The sequence below is a fragment of the Balaenoptera borealis genome (genome assembly GCF_965194805.1).
Source record: "Balaenoptera borealis genome assembly, chromosome: 16".
In the NCBI taxonomy this organism is placed as follows: Eukaryota; Metazoa; Chordata; class Mammalia; order Artiodactyla; family Balaenopteridae; genus Balaenoptera; species Balaenoptera borealis.
This window is the reverse complement of record NC_138872.1, coordinates 24,792,358-24,809,059: the sequence shown is the minus strand read 5'-3', so window position 1 is coordinate 24,809,059 and position 16,702 is coordinate 24,792,358. Positions and strand designations below refer to the sequence as shown.

Here is a 16,702-nt window from a genome sequence, read left to right as displayed (position 1 = left end):
AAGTCTCATCTGCTTCCTCAAATTACAATCTTAATCTGGATCATTTCCACTGCAATTGCGAAACCTCCTTCTTAAGCAGAGGGCATCTAAAAAAGGGCTGTTTCTAAATATGGTTTTCAAAAATAGATCTCTTTAAATGTTTGTACAAAACAGAGTTAGGCTTTGGCATTTGTGACTATAAACTACTCTTAGTACCCAAAAAAGAAAACAAGAACACTTACTTCATGAAATACTGCTCCAGAATACGGAGACACTCCCAAGTCCAACAGTGAGAGGCCTTCAACCACTGAAAAGTAAGACATCCAAGTTCACTCTTACTTTAGAGACATATGCAGATTGGCCATAAACCAAAGTGTTAGATACTCCCAGGAACAAGAAGGGCTTCACAGTTTGTCTAACCCCCTTTACCTCATTCCCAGCGAGTGAATTTAAGTCTTGATTTCAGATGATGGTCAACTTTTTTCTATACAGAGCATCTCTTTTCATTGTGGGGCAGCACTCATTATGAGAAAATTTTATATTAAACTATAAACTTCCTTCGATCTCCTTGTAACTTCCAGCCACTCTAAAAAGTGTTTTGTTTGGGAACTACCTGGCGGTCCAATAGTTAGGACTTGGCGTTTTCATTGCCAGGGGCCCAGGTTCAATCCCTGGTCGGGGAACTAAGATCCTGGAAGCCGCATGGTGCAGCCAAAAAAATAAATTTTTTAAAAAATGTTTCATTTATGTATATTCTGCCCCATTCCAAAAAACAATAAGATAACAGGACTTCCCTGGTGGCCAATGCAGGGGACACGGGTTAGATCCCTGGTCCAGGAAGATCCCACATGACTCGGAGCAACTAAGCCCGTGCGCCACAACTACTGAAGCCTACACACTCTAGGGTCCATGTGCCGCAACTACTGAGCCCGCATGCTGCAACTACTGAAGCCCGCGCGCCTAGAGCCCGTGCTCCGCAGCAAGAGAAGCCACCACAATGAGAAGCCTGCACACCACAACGAAGAGTAGTCCCTGCTCGCCTCAACTAGAGAAAGCCTGCACGCAGCAATGAAGACCCAATGCAGCCAAAAAATAAATAAATAAAAACAATAAGATAACAAATTAGAAGATGTGAGAAATGTCCACAGAGAAGGAAAATGGGAAGCCACTCTCATATGCTGATTATTTGAATGACATTTGTATTAATTTTTCTACAGGCAACAGGTACTTTTTTTTTCTTTTTATTATTTTTAGCTGCGTTGGGTCTTCATTGCTGCACACGGGTTTTCTCTAGTTGCGGCAAGCGGGGGCTACTCTTTGTTGCGGTGTGCAGGCTTCTCATTGTGGTGGCTTCTCTTGTTGTGGAGCATGGGCTCTAGGTGCATGGGCTTCATTAGTTGTGTCATGCAGGCTCAGTAGTTGTGGCTCACAGGCTCTAGAGCACAGGCTCAGTAGTTGTGGCTCACGGGTTTAGTTGCTCTGCAGCATGTGGGATCTTCCCGGACCAGGGCTCGAACCCGTGTCCCCTGCATTGGCAGGCAGATTCTTAACCACTGCGCCACCAGGGAAACCCCAACAGGTACTTTTTTAATGTGTGCCTTTTGCCCCAGAAACGATTGCTCTTAGGGCAATTTATCCTATGGAAATAATTGGACAGGTGCCCAAAGAAATATGTTCACTCTCATGCTCAGAGTACTAAAAAATTTTAAAAACCCCAACGTTCATTAATGGAGATTTATGTAAATGAATTGTGATGTATATACATATATGTATATGTGGATAGATATATAGATAGAAGCACTTTATAGTTAAAAATCATACTATGCTATAAATAACTGAATAAATAAACAAGTGAAAGAGAAAAGAAAACTCTTCCTTAAAGAGAACTATAAGTACCAAATGTAGAAGGAAAGATGGAAATAGATAATCACCATTTGGCAGACCCCACAGTAATAATCTTGAAAGGCAAGTATCAATAATGGATACTAAAATTAGTTGGTAAAAATGATTGGAAACAGTATTTGCAAGGGGAAAAATAATGATTTTATGTGGCTAAACCTGGCATTCACTATCTTACTCAAGTGACCTACATTAACATCACCAGTAATATGTTGACCAGTTAACATTATCAACATCAAGTACCTCCTGACATGATTCACCAAGATGGGGATAAAAAAAACCTCTGTGGTCCTTATGCCAAAAATGTGGTATCCTTCCCCAAAAAGCGTAACTTCAATCTCATCATGAGGAAACATCAAGCAAACCCAAACTGAAAGACAAAGTAACTGGCCAGTACTGTTTAAAAATGTTAAGTCTGAGGAAGCATCCCAGATGGGAAGAGACTAAGAATACATAACAATTAAATGCAATACGGGGTCATGATTGGATCTTGGACCAGAAAAAGGACATTAGTGGAACAACTGGTAAAAATCCTGTAGGTTTGTAGATTAGTTAGTAGTATTGTATCAGTGTTAATTTTCTGGTTTAGGTCATTGTACTATGGTTATGTAGGATATTAACAGTAAAAGAAGCTGGGTGAAGGGTAAACAAACTACGTACTATTTTTGCAACTTTTTTGAAAATCAAAAATTATTTTAAAATTGAGTTAAAATAAAGAAGTATATTACAGATATATTACAGCTGACCCTTAACACTGGTTTGAACTGCATGGGTCCAATTATACGCGGATTTTTTTCAATAATAAATACTACAGTACTACACAATTCGCAGTTGGTTGAATCTGTGGATGCGGAACCTCAGATATGGAGGAACCAAAGGTACGGAGGAATAGCGTATATAGAGGGCTGACAATAAATGATACTTGGATTTTCAACTGCACAGAAGGTCGGTCAGTGCCCCTAACTCCTGGATTGTTCAAGGGTCAACCTTATATTTACTGAAGGAAAGATGTCAATGAAATATTCTAAAATGAAAAACAGGTCATAACACAGCATGTAAAATATGATCAAATTTTATTTTAAATATTAATCAGCATTCCTTTAATTATTTGAGAGAGAATGAATATGTATTCAATGAGAAATGCCTCAAAATAAGCACAAAACAAACATTAAATAAAACAAATAAAAATAAACAAACAAATAAAAAGTTAACAGTGACCATCTCTGGGTGATAAAATTATAGAAGATGTTTGGTTTCTTTTATCTTTTCTTCAGTTTCTGAGTCTTTAGCAATGAGCATGTATTACTTTATAATTATTAATAAGAAACAAGAAAACTAATTTTAAAAGTGAAAAAGAATGTGAAAAACATAAAACAGAGCCACAAAAACCTATAAAGTGTAAGCTTATAAATGCATGAAGTATATGTGAGAAAACTGATATACATAAGAAACTGTTGCCTCCAGGAAACAGAAATGGGTGGTATAGGAAAACGGTGGAAAGATGCCTTTTAGTCATACAGACTTCTGCACCTTTGATTTTTGAACCATAAGACTGAATTACCTATTCAAAAATAAGTAAATAGAACAAAATCAAACTTACAAAGACTGTTTTTAAAAAAACTACTTATTTGTAATGAGTGAACCATAAGTATGGCTTTAAATTTTAGAGATCCACCCTAAAAGGAAACCTATCATTTACATAATTCATGATGTCTATAAAATAAAACAAAGCCCGATGCTCAAGACAACTGTAACTGGTCCTTATCCTAGGACCAGAGAGAAACTTCCCTCATGGAGCCGCATAAGGAGGCTGCTGTGTAACACAACTATTAAACCCTTCACTAACAGCTTTACTGGAGACCCAAGGAGATGATATCTAACAACTAATGTTTTAGAATAGTTGACCATAAAAGCTAACTAATCATGGCCAATTATTCTAAAACATCAGTGTTGTTGCTTTTTTTTCATAAAGTCTCTCAACTCTTAACTCATAAATCAGATAAGCAAGAATTTCTTATTTAGTTACCTTGATGTACTTTTCCTATGGCTGATAATAAAAGCATAATCTAGTAGAAGACAAACATTGTCTTTGAGCTTCCCATACCAAGAAGGGTAAGCATTCAGCTTGTTCAAAACAAGTGGTATTCTTATATTTCTAGCCTAGAGGACCCAAGAAACAGTGTCATCCCAGCAGCAATAAACACACCTAGCATACAGATCTTGGTTTCTAAATGATATTATCCAATAAAAGGAACAAGGGTTCCTTGGAAAAGTGGTCAATTCTAGGGCTGGACCAAGAAAAATACAAGATACGCCTGAAGCATCTTGTGGTTACAGAAAGTAATACAGTGCTTTAAAAAAAAAAAGTAGGAGGGAGGTATGTCAAAAGGACAAAGGAGACAACCTGAAAGAGGTCCCAATGGCCAAAGTAATATGGATTATAATCCAGAGAATAAAACAAATACCCATGAGTTCACACTGATATAAATATAATTGAATAAATAAATATGGGAATTCCCTGGCAGTCCAGTGGTTAGGACTCAGCGCTATCACTGCCGTGGCCCGGGTTCAATCCCTGCTTGGGAACTAAGATCCCACAAGCCGTGTGGCATAGCCAAAAAAAAAAAAAAAGGGCAGAAGAACTAAATAGACATTTTTCCGAAGAGGAAATGCAGATGGGCAACAAGCATATGAAAAGATGCTCAACATGGCTAATCATCAGGGAAATGTAAATCAAAACCACAATGAGATATCACCTCACACCTATCAGAATGGCTATCATCAAAAAGAAAACAAAAAAAAAATGTTGATGAGGATGTGGAGAAAAGGGAACCCTCCTACACTGTTGGTGGAAATATAAATTGGTGCAGCCACTTTGGAATACAATATGGAGGTTTCTCAAAAAACTAAAAACAGAACTACCATATGACCCAGCAATTCTACTCCTGGGTATATATTTAAAAAAAAAAAAAAAAACTAATTGGAAAAGATACATGCACCCAATGTTCATAGGAGCATTATTTACAATTGCCAAGATATGGAAGCAACCTCAGTGTCCATCAACAGATGAATGGATAAAGAAGATGTGGCATATGTATATATACAATGGAATACTACTCAGCCATAAAAAATAATGAAATTTTGCCATTTGCAGCAACATGGATGGACTTGGATGGCATTATGCTAAGTGAAATAAGTCAGAGAAAGACAAATATGATATCACTTATATGTGGAATCTAAAAAAATACAACAAACTAGTGAATATAACAAAAAAGAAGCAGACTCAGAGATACAGAGAACAAACTAGTGGTTATCAGTGGGGAGAGGGAAGGGGGGAGGGGCAATATAGGAGTAGGGCATTAAGAGGTATAAACTATTATGTATAAAATAAGCTACAATAATATATTCTACAATACAGGGAATATAGCCAATATTTTATAACAACTATAAATAAAGCATAACCTTTAAAAACTGTGAATCACTATATTATACACCTATAAATTACATAATATTATACATCAACTATGCTTCAATAAAGTAAATAAATAAAAATAAAACAAAAAAAGAAGGAATGAGGGAAATAGAAAAGTCGCCATTAGAACACCACAGTAATGATTACTGCAGGGAAGACCAAACTATAAATGCAAAAAGTAGTGGGCAAAAAGTTAAAGAGAAACAGGATGTTTACAGAGCCCCACAGTATATCCCCCAAATGTTTACTACTTAAAAAGGGAAAACAGGGACTTCCCTGGCCATCCAGTGGCTAGGACTTGGTGCTTTCACTGCCAGGGCCTGGGTTCAATCTCTGATCAGGGAACTAAGATCCCACAAGCTGTACAACATGGCCAAAAAATAAAAATAAAAAGGGAAAATAGTAATTTTGCAGTGGAGAAACCAGGCAGATATGTGTTATACTGTACCATGAATATACAATCAGGAAAATCCAAACTATGGGAAACTCTACAGGTCAAATGGTCTAGGTTCTTAAACAGATAAATACTAAAGAAAAGGATGAGATGGATGGGGAATTTTAAAATTAAGGGAGACTTAAAAGACATACATAAACTTTTTTTGAAGACCTTGACTAAGCTATAGTGTCTAGGGATGCTCATTTGGGTAATAAGACAAAAAGAAAGCAAAGATGTCATTATTATAAAAAACAGAATAATGGTTACTTATGAGGGGGATGACAGGCTGTGATTGAGATGGGGTATATGGAAAGGCTTCTAGGCAAAGTGGCAAAGTTCTGATTCTTGACTTGGATGATGGTTACAAAAGTGTTTGCCTTATAATGCACTGTGCAATACACTGCTGTGCGTAGTTTACTAATTCTGTATTTATTTAGCAATAAGTTGTTTTTTGTTTTTTGTTTTTTAAGTAGTGCTATCAGAAGTGTTCCTCCTGACCCTGACTCTCACAGCTGCATTGGAAATGGGTTTCTAAACAATCACTAACAGTTTGAGCTCTATCCTGACTCAAGAAGATAAGCCCATAATAATTCCCAATCTTTAGGTCAAAGGCTGAGGAAACACCAAAATATGACAGAAAGGTTCCAAAATTATTCTTTTTTTTTTTTTAATTGTCAATTTTTGCTTATACTCTTTTTTTTTTAATTTATGGCTGTGTTGGGTCTTCATTTCTGTGCTAGGGCTTTCTCTAGTTGCGGCAAGTGGGGGCCGCTCTTCATCGCGGTACACGGGCCTCTCACCATCGCGGCCTCTCTTGTTGCGGAGCACAGGCTCCAGACGCGCAGGCTCAGTAGTTGTGGCTCACGGGCCTAGGCGCTCCGTGGCATGTGGGATCTTCCCAGACCAGGGCTCGAACCCGTGTCCCCTGCATTGGCAGGCAGACTCTCAACCACTGCGCCACCAGGAAAGCCCCCCAAAATTATTCTTGACAAGATAGTATATGGTGAACTCTGGTGGAACAGCCATGCCTAAAGATTGCTAGCTAGTCACATAATATTATTATCTATGTGACTTGCGGCAAGTAACAATCTCTCTGTACTTTAATTTTCTCATCTATAAAGTGGGGCTAACAATAGTATTTACATCATAAGCCATTGTAGAGGACTTCCCTGGTGGCACAGTGGTTAAGAATCCGCCTGCCAATGCAGGAGACACAGGTTTGAGCCCTGGTCCCGGAAGATCCCACATGCTGCGGAGCAACTAAGCCCGTGCGCCACAACTACTGAGCCTGTGCTCTAGAGCCCGCGAGCCACAATTACTGAGCCCGCGTGCTGCAACTACTGAAGTCTGCGCACCCTAGAGCCCATGCGCTGCAACAAAGAGTAGCCCCTGCTCACCGCATCTACAGAAAGCCCGTGCGCAGCAATGAAGACCCAATGCAGCCAAAACTAAAATAAATAAATAAATTTATTTTTTTAAAAAAAGCCATTGTAGAAATTAAATGTTTTTTAACATACCTAAACTGCTTAGAACAGTACCTGGCATGTGGAAAGCATTACATAAGTGTTAGTTATTATTATTTTTATTGGACTGAGAAGCACATTTTGTCAAGCATTTTATCAAGCAACAAATTTGTATAAATTTTAGTTGCACTATCAAATAAACGGATGGATCTTCTGGAATCCAGAAGAAAGCTGGAAACAAGTGGCTTCAACAAACAATTCAGTTTGTTCAACAAATAATTACATGAGAATATTATATGCAAAGATATCAAGTCTAAGCTCTTACCATCACACATATAAATTACAACTATCTTTATTACCATCTGTCAACTGGGAAACCTGGGAAAATTACTTAACTTCTCCAAACCTCAGTTTCTTCATCGGTAAAATGGGGAAAATAACACCATCTAGCACACAGAAAAACTGGAGGATAAAATGAGGCTTACCATAGTCTCTGATATATAGTAAGTATTTTTAGGAAACTTAGCTCTAATTATTCATAAAACATCCATTCATTACGCCATTCCAAAATATCTATGGGACAACATCAAAACTCTAGCATTTAAAGTTTGAGGACATGAGGGGGACTTCTGGGGTGCTGGTAATGTTCTGTTTCTTAATCTGGGTCCTGGCTATATGGGCATATACAGTTTGTAAAAATTCCTTGAGCTCTACACTTATTACATGTCCATACTTCAGGAAGAAAGTTTTCAAAATAAATCTTCAAACTCTGGCCCTAACCTAACCCCCATCCCATTACTCCCCTACTTCGGACATTTCACATCCTTCAACATTTCTTGGTCCTGTTTATCTTCTACCTGGAACTCCCCTTTTTCTAATCTCCCTTTCCAAATTCTGCATCCTTCAAGAGTTAGCTCGAATTCCACAGCTTTAAGAAGCTGGAAAAGGAGGGGACCCTTCTTCAGGGTCAGAACTCCAACGGAGGAACTGGACGTACAAAGGAAGTACATTTTTCACAAATGATTATAATTATCTATCTCTCCCACTAGCCTGTGGATCCTTTGGCCCAAATTCTGTCTCTTTGTAGGCGCCAGCGTAAAACAGTGTTTGATGAAGAACTTCAAGAACTAAAAAGACACAGTAGGAAAAGATGCACTCCAAGTCCCAGACTGAGAAGAAGCGTCTAAGCACGCTCACTCACACACTCTCCTCGCTTAGGCAGGACTGGTCCCCTCACTCGGGCCCCCGTCACACACCATCCCACACCCCAGAGGAGCATCACACTGCGATCTCGCGCCAAATCCCACTCCACCCAGCACGCCCTTTCCTCATCCCGACCCTTCCTCAGACCACGCTACTCAGCTCAGGACCCGAGTGGGACACACCCCCTCAGATCGCCACCCCGCAGGTGACCGGCCCCTAGTGCCCCAACCTCACCACACAGTCCCACGCCCACCCCCTCAGCAGCCAGCTCTCAGGCCCCGCCCTCCCGCCCTCTCTGAGGACGCGAGAGCGGGTCAGTTCCCCCAGAATCTTGAGCTTGCGGCCACTGCCCCCGCTTCCCATTCACAGAGGCCAGGAGCGCACAGGCGGGGCCTAGCCGCCTACTCGAGCCGGTGGCCTCACCTCTCTTCCAAGAGCTCAGTGGGGACACCACCTCCACCCGCTCCGAGATAAACTCGGCCAGACTGGAGCGGAACAAGGCCGCCCGCACGGTCACGGCCACCACCAGCACCAGGGCCAAGGGAGCCGCCATGATAGCTAGGGCGGGCGCGCAGGCGGGGAGGGAAAAGCGAGGTGGAAGAGCCTCTCGACCTGTGCACCGCCCCGTGTAGTTCCGTGTCCTGGCGCGCCTAGCTGCTGCCGCCGGAGCTGCGAGACTGGGGACTACCACTCCCAAGAGGCCTTGCGGCGAAATAGGGCGGGACGACGGGAAGCCGGGCGGCTCGAGCTCGTAGCAAAGTGCTGGGCGACGTCTCCTAAGGTAGCAGGTGAATTGCAAAAGCGCCCAGGAGTCGAAGTGCTGCTGAAAGTAGATAGGTGAAGGAAGTAATCGTTCTAGGATTGTGAGCGAGTTTTAAAGAAATGTTAATTTCACTCCTGTGTGTATGTTTTTAATGTTTGTTTCCCTTTTTATGTTTTTAAGAGTATTAAATATGTGTTCATTTATTTATTCTACAATTGTTGATAGACTACAAACTATATGCCAGGCACTGTATTGGGTTCTGAGGATACAGTTACAGATTTATTAGCTCTGCGGCCTTGAACAAGTTGCTTAACCTTTCTCTGCCTCAGGTCCCTCATCTGAAGAATGTGCTGGTTGTTGGCTTGCTGTGGGCTAGCTAGAAACGATTGAGGAATGCTTAGAAATGTTGCTAGTTGCTTTTAAACACAGCCATTATCAAAAATTAAATTATATAAGCTTACAATTAAACAAGTTATGTAAAAAACAAGATAATAAATACTCAAAACACATCATTCCTAATTATTTTACTACACTCTCATTTTATCTGTGGTCTTGAGTTTATTTACCACTGCTATTATCACTATGGCAAATACTGTATAATGGTATTATATGTATTCAGCGACTTCAGGTTGATAGTTTGAAATCCCAACCTATGGGGGTCTTTACACCATAGAAATGGGCAAACGGTACAAATTGGGTTTCTGGAGTTTGGAGTGCCATTGATAAGCATAAGTAGCACACCACTTCGTTAATTAATGTATGAAAAGTGCTTATGGTGAGTGCTTAAATGTTAGCTATAGTAATTAAAATATTAAATAAATATATAAGGAATTTAAGACCTGTGAAAGAAATGAAACAGGTTGCACAATCAAGAACGACTTGGTGAAAGAACTCCAAGATGACACAAACAGATGGAGAGACATACCATGCTCCTGGATTGGAAGAATCAATATTGTGAAAATGACTATACTACCCAAAACAATCTACAGGTTCAATGCAATCCCTATCAAATTACCAATGGCATTTTTCACAGAATTAGAACAAAAAACTATACAATTTGTATGTAAACATAAAAGACCCCGAATAGCCAAAGCAATCTTGAGAAAGAAAGACAGAGCTGGAGGAATCAGGCTCCCTGACTTCAGACTATACTACAAAGCTACAGTAATCAAGACAGTATGGTACTGGCACAAAAACAGAAATACAGATCAATGGTACAGGATAGAAAGCCCAGAGATAAACCCATGCACTTAAGGTCACCTAATCTATAACAAAGGAGGCAAGAACATACAATGGAGACAAGACAGCCGCTTCAATAAATGGTGCTGGGAAAACTGGACAACTACATGTAAAAGAATGAAATTAGAATGCTACCTAACACCATACACAAAAATGAACTCAAAATGGATTAAAGACCTAAATGTGAGACTGGACACTATAAAACTCTCGGAGGAAAACATAGGAAAAACACTCTTTGATATAAATCACAGCAAGCTCTTTTATGACCCACCTCCTAGAGTGATGAAAATAAAAACAAAAATAAGTGAATGTGACCTAATTAAACTTAAAAACCTTTGCACAGCAAAGGAAACCACAAACAAGACGAAAGACAGGGCTTCCCTGGTGGCGCAGTGGTTAAGAATCCTCCTGCCAATGCAGGGGACACGGGTTTGAGCCCTGGTCCAGGAAGATCCCAAATGCCATGGAGCAACTAAGCCGGAGCACCACAACTACTGAACCTGCACTCTAGAGCCCGCGAGCCACAACTACGGAAGCCCACGCACCTAGAGCCCGTGCTCCGCAGCAAGAGAAGACACCACAAGAAGAAGCCTGTGCACCACAATGAAGAGTAGCCCCCACTGGCCTCAACTAGAGAAAGCCCATGCGCAGCAATGAAGACCCAACGCAGCCCAAAATTAATTAATTAATTAATTAATTTTAAAAAATCACTTGGGAAATGTATTTTTTAAATGTAAATATCCTAGTTCTGCCCTAGAGACTGTGGTCTGGGGTGGAGCCCAGGAACCTGCATTCTTAATCTCTCCAGATTATGCTGATGCTGGTGGTTCAGGAGCCATACACTGAAAAACATTACCCTGAAGGCCTAGGTATCCAGTAGTTTATGCAAAAAAAGATGAAAATAGTAATAATAGCTAGCAAATATTCAGTGCGTATTGTGTACTAAGTATTATTTTAAGTGCTTTACATGCTGTTTACAATACAAATTATATACATATATATGTATATAATTATACATATACAAACACACACGCTCACACACACACACACATACTACAGGTACTATAATTTCCCCATCACCACACGCAGATGAGGAAACTAAGACACAAGGAGATTTAGTCATTTGTCTGGGGTCACACAGCTAATAAGTGGCAGAACCAGGATCCAGATGTTGTGGTTAAGCTTCTATGCGTGAGAAAATGAGAGGAATTTGGGTTGGGTTGAATTGAGTTAGGTTGGGTTGTTTTGTTGTTGTAGCTGAGAAGGAAGGGTAGAGAATTGAAGTGAGGGAAATAATAAAGGAGCAAACAAGGTGATTTCTCTCCTGACATCCCAGATGATGTATGGGTTACCTAGAGAAGAAGGAATTGAGGCTCTGAGTAACCAGCTTTAAGCCACACACCTGGGTAGGTTTTTTTTTTAGCATTTATTGAACACCCACCATTGCCAGATCCTGCACTAGGCTATGGAGTTACAATTTATCAAGTACATTTTTTTCTACTCCAAATCGCCAACTGATTTTGGCCATCTTTACCATAAAGGAAATTAACTAGGAGGCTATGAGGGAGCTCAACCGGGTGAAAGAGAAGCCTGGGGAACCAGACTTCAGGAGGATTCAAGGGTGGATTCAAGAAATATTTTGGAGGGAGCATTGATCCATTGTTTCCCAAATTCCCCTATTTCTTACCCCCGGCACTCAGACCCTGGCTCCTGTAAAGGTCTGAGACTTTCATTAATAAAAAATTGAGACAGAAACTTAGAGCAACAATCTCAGATTGAGGAGTATACAAAATCTTTAAACAGGGCTTTTTTCCTCCCTGGCTGCCTGATGAACAGCCACCATTTTCTTTTTAATGTTTTTTTAAATTAATTAATTAATTTATTTATCTATTTTTGGCTGCGTTTGTCTTCGTTGCTGTGCGCGGGCTTTCTCTAGTTGCGGCGAGTGGGGGCTTCTCTTTGTTGTGGTGCGTGGGCTTTTCATTGCGGTGGCTTCTCTTGTTGCGGAGCACGAGCTCTAGGCACGCGGGCTTCAGTATTTGTGGTTCACGGGCTCAGTAGTTGTGGCACACGCGCTTAGTTGCTCCTTGGCTTGTGGGATCTTCCCGGACCGGGCTCAAACCCATGTCCCCTGCATTGGCAGGTGGATTCTTAACCACTGAGCCACCCAGGAAGTCCCGAGCAGCCACCATTATGTGACACAGTAACCAGCCAGGCAAGGAAGTTCATGACATACCAACTGTTTCTGCAGAAACAAATGGTCATAGTGGTCCTTTATCCTAGGAAGGCAACAGTACCTAAGAGAGAATTTGAGAAAAACTAACCAAGATGTAACCAAGAGAACACACCAGATGTCTTTGTCTTCAGATTTGAAGCCACTTTGGTGGTGGCAAAACAACAGACTTTTATAAATTTTACAATTTCTTGGGTTATGCAAAGAGAAATCAACCCGAACAGAGATTTGTAAGATATGGCCTGGATGAGAAGGAAAGAACTCAAGAAAATCAGCAAAAGAAATATAAGAACAGAGTGAAAAAAGTCAGGGTTGCTATAAAAGTGAAAGGAAGGATTAAAGATACAGCACTGACTTGATCTGTGTTTGTGCAGATTTTTCACCAGAAGACAGTAAATTATATAAAAACTTAAAAACAATAACAACTCAACAAGCGGGGGTGAGTTGAAGACAGCGACATGTAGGGAAAAATGAAGGCATCCTTGAGATTGAAAAAGTAAGAAAGATCTGGTCTAGTTCATCGTACAGAGTGGGAAATTAAGGCCCAGGCAAGAGCAGTGCCTGGCCCAGGATCGCACACCAAGTCAGTGGTGGCACCAGGCCCAGAAATCATGGTTCTAGGCATTTGTCTCCTATGCTGGCTGCCTCTTACTCCTGGGCTGGGTCTCTGGTGAGGCCCCTTGGGAGATCCGCACCAGTTCCCCCCTCAACGCTTGGACCCAAGTATTGTAAGGGCCCAAAAGGAACCAGAGATCTGGTCTTACATAATGCCCTGGGGACACGTTTCCGGGAGCTAGTACCTCAAGCCCTCTCAATTTCCTTCATGTCGCCTACCACAACTGCCCACTATTGCAAAAGCCATCCTGTTAGGAAAACCAAGATGCAAACTAGGCCTCCAAAGGCTAAAGATTGGCTCTCCCTCCCCCAGCCTCTTCTCTCTGAACCTCTATCACTCTTCAGGAGCCACACCCTCCATAATTATGCATCCAGACCCCTCATGCCCTCCCCCCAAATACACACTGCTCTGGGAAAGGAGACAGGTATAGTGGGCTTTGCTTACTGTTTTCTGGTATCCATTTCCTCTTTCCCTTTTCCTAACAGGACCCTGAATTCTCAGCCAGGTGATTTGAGTGAGACTGACATCACTCTCTCACTCATTTCCAGGAATGAGCCCTAAATGGCCTAAATTGACCAATACGTTCCGAATCCCTAGCCACAGTGATTGGTTCAGGCATGAGCGTATGACCCAGATCAGGGCAATCAGAGCCAACAAGACTCAGTTCTGGAATTTTGGACTGAGCCATTTGAGCAATAGGCCTTTTCTTTTCTGCAGGTTTGAGCTTGGAAGCACCCAGACCCAGGAGCAGCTGGTAACTTATACATATAAGACAAAGTAAGGCAAGGCCAAGGCTAAGGCCTGACTGATTCTACCAGTAAAGATACAACGAGCCAGTTTTTGATTTAAATGGTTTATTATTTACAGAGACAGCAAGAAGAACAAGCCAGCTTCCTGTGATCCTTGTTCCACACACCAAAAAGGATGACACTGAAACAAAAGGGGCTGAACAATTGTAACATGGGTTGTAGGATACCCTATTGCTGAGGAGCCAATCCTAGAGTGCAGTTAACAGGTTTTATATTCTGCAGCTCCATTCTGAGTAGGGAGGGCAGAAAGCCCCATAGCTCATCAGAACCTGGGAAGCAATAAGAAAACCGTCTCAGGGCAGCCTCCCAGGGGAGATAGGGAGGCAAGTGGAAGGTGGCCTCACTGCCTTACAAGCCTACCATTCTCTCATGTTCTGGGAGGATCACAAGGCATTCTGCCAAGACTTAGATAAGCTTTTCATACCTTTGCCAGTGTGGCCTATATGAATGAATACATGCAAGGTCATCGTGGTGCCATGGCAGAGGCATTCCCTTACAGTATCACTGTGGTCACAAAGAGAGGGCCTGTCAAAAATTAAGCCAACTCCTAGGAAGTGTTTTGGAGAAATTAGAAAAGACTAGATCTTAGTTCCATTATTTGGGCCACTGGATCAAGCCTTGCCTGCAGCAATTGTTGATGGACATTTCGACCAAATTCCTTTTCTAATTTAATCCAGTTTGAGTTGGATCATTAGTTACTTGCAACCAAAATCTCTTAACCAATACAACAGAAGATGGAACTCAGCCTCCCAAAGGACTCTCGACTCTCGTATACTTCCCTGACTTCAGTTACCATTTGTATGTTGATGACTCTCAGATCTTTATTTCCAGCTCAGAAATTTCCAGATTTCTCTTGTTGAGATTCAGACATTATGCATCAAACTACCTCCTAGACATTGCCACCTGGTTATCATAAAGTCACTTCAAACTCCAACTATCTAAAACTGAGCTCAGTGTCTTCTTTCCAACAACTCACTCTTCCTCTTTAATTCCTTATCTCTGTGAATGTCAGCACTAATCTTTCAGTTGCTCAGCCAAAAACCTAGGAATCAGCCCTGATACCTCCCACTTTCCCATCCCTTATATACCTTCAAGCTTTGACCTAAATATCAGTCAAATCCACCTACTCCTCTCCATCTTCACTGCCACCACCCTGGTCTAAGCCACCAGAATTTCTCAACTACATGTCTGCTATTCTCTCCTGACTGGTCTCCTGATGCCACCCTCCATTCTCCAACCATTCTCCATGCCTGACATTTATTGTTGAATGAATGAACAAATGAATGAATGAATATCACTAACCTCTCACTTAAAACCCTTCACTGGCTTTCTTTTACACTTAGTTGAAGAATGAAAGTTCTAAAAAAAAAAAAAAAAAAAGAATGAAAGTTCTTGAGACAGTTCATAGGACCAGCATGATCTATCCCCTTACCTACCTCTCTTGCCTCATCCCCTACTTTTCTGCCCTATTTGCATCTGAAAAAAATAAACTATCAGTGGTCATTGCCTTGGTACTTTATGCTTTGTACACCCCACCAGCTACCCAACAGCATCTGTCCTCACTTAGCAAAGTCCCACTTATCCTTCAAGGCTCATTCTTAGGAAGATTTTGATTTCATCCAGGAGTCAGTTCTTTCTATATGCTTCCAAAACACTTAGCAGCTGCCTCTAACCTGCACTCTAATGATCACTATCTGATAATTCTGTTACCTGAAGTTCTTGGGAGTCTGATTCTTCTCTTCATGGTGTCTACTGAATCTTATTCATGGTGGATTGTTTCCTTGTGTATTTCATCAGTTTTTTCCTTGTGGATTATCAGCTGTTTAGAAGGGCTTTATATGCAGGAATTCTGTGTAACCTGCAATGGCCGGGGGAAGAAGGGGGGTGTCCACGGAGGAGATCCAAAGAGGATTTGCATTAGTTTCTGCTAGGCATCTGAGAGATACTTTTGGAGTAGGTCTCCTTTGATTGTTAATTTCTCAGCCTTGGAGATTCCTAGACATGCAGGTGATGTAAATATGAACCCCACACTCATCACCCCATACTCATCAAGGGCAGGCATGCAGTTTCAAATTCTCAGAAGATAGTTTCTTTCCCCCATCCTAAGACCAGGTCAGGATGGACATATATCCTTTTTGTCTTCTTTGCTAGTACTCAGATGTTTGTTTGTTTGTTTTCCCCTAGTCTGCACTTTCACTGTGGGTATAGCCCTTCAAGTGTCCTAGATTTATCAAGGGTCTCAGTTCCAATCCCTAACTACATGTAAGCCCAAGCCTTCATCTCCCCAAATGTCTGTTAAAACCCAAATGGTTGCAGGTCCATTCAGTGTTAAATGATTGTATTTAAAAGGATGTTTGGGACTTCCCTGGTGGCACAGTGGTTAAGAATCCACCTGCCAATGCAGGGGACATGGGTTTGAGCCCTGGTCCGGGAAGATCCCACATGCCGCAGAGCAAGTAAGCCTGTGCGCCACAACTACTGAGCCTGTGCTCTAGAGTCCGCGAGCCACAACTACTGAGCCTGCGTGCTGCAACTACTGAAGCCCATGCTCCGCAACAAGAGAAGCCACCACAATGAGAAGCCTGCGCAC

General features: G+C 41.4%; 1 protein-coding gene across 7 annotated transcripts in view; it reads right to left on the bottom strand.

Moving 5' to 3' along the window:
* Window positions 1-9,100, bottom strand: part of PIGU (phosphatidylinositol glycan anchor biosynthesis class U) — a 103,101-nt gene extending 94,001 nt beyond the window's left edge. The window contains exons 1-2 of one of the 7 annotated variants that reach the window (XM_082358898.1): window positions 8,876-9,100; window positions 222-286 (exon numbers count right to left, since the gene is read on the bottom strand). In XM_082358898.1, coding sequence (XP_082215024.1) covers window positions 222-286; window positions 8,876-9,005 — 195 coding nt within the window. In that variant the 5' untranslated portion in view covers window positions 9,006-9,100. The remainder of the gene's footprint in view (window positions 1-221; window positions 287-8,875) is intronic. The other 6 variants (XM_082358897.1, XM_082358899.1, XM_082358895.1 and 3 more) reach the window with 6 other exon arrangements.
* Window positions 9,101-16,702: the final 7,602 nt, after the last annotated feature.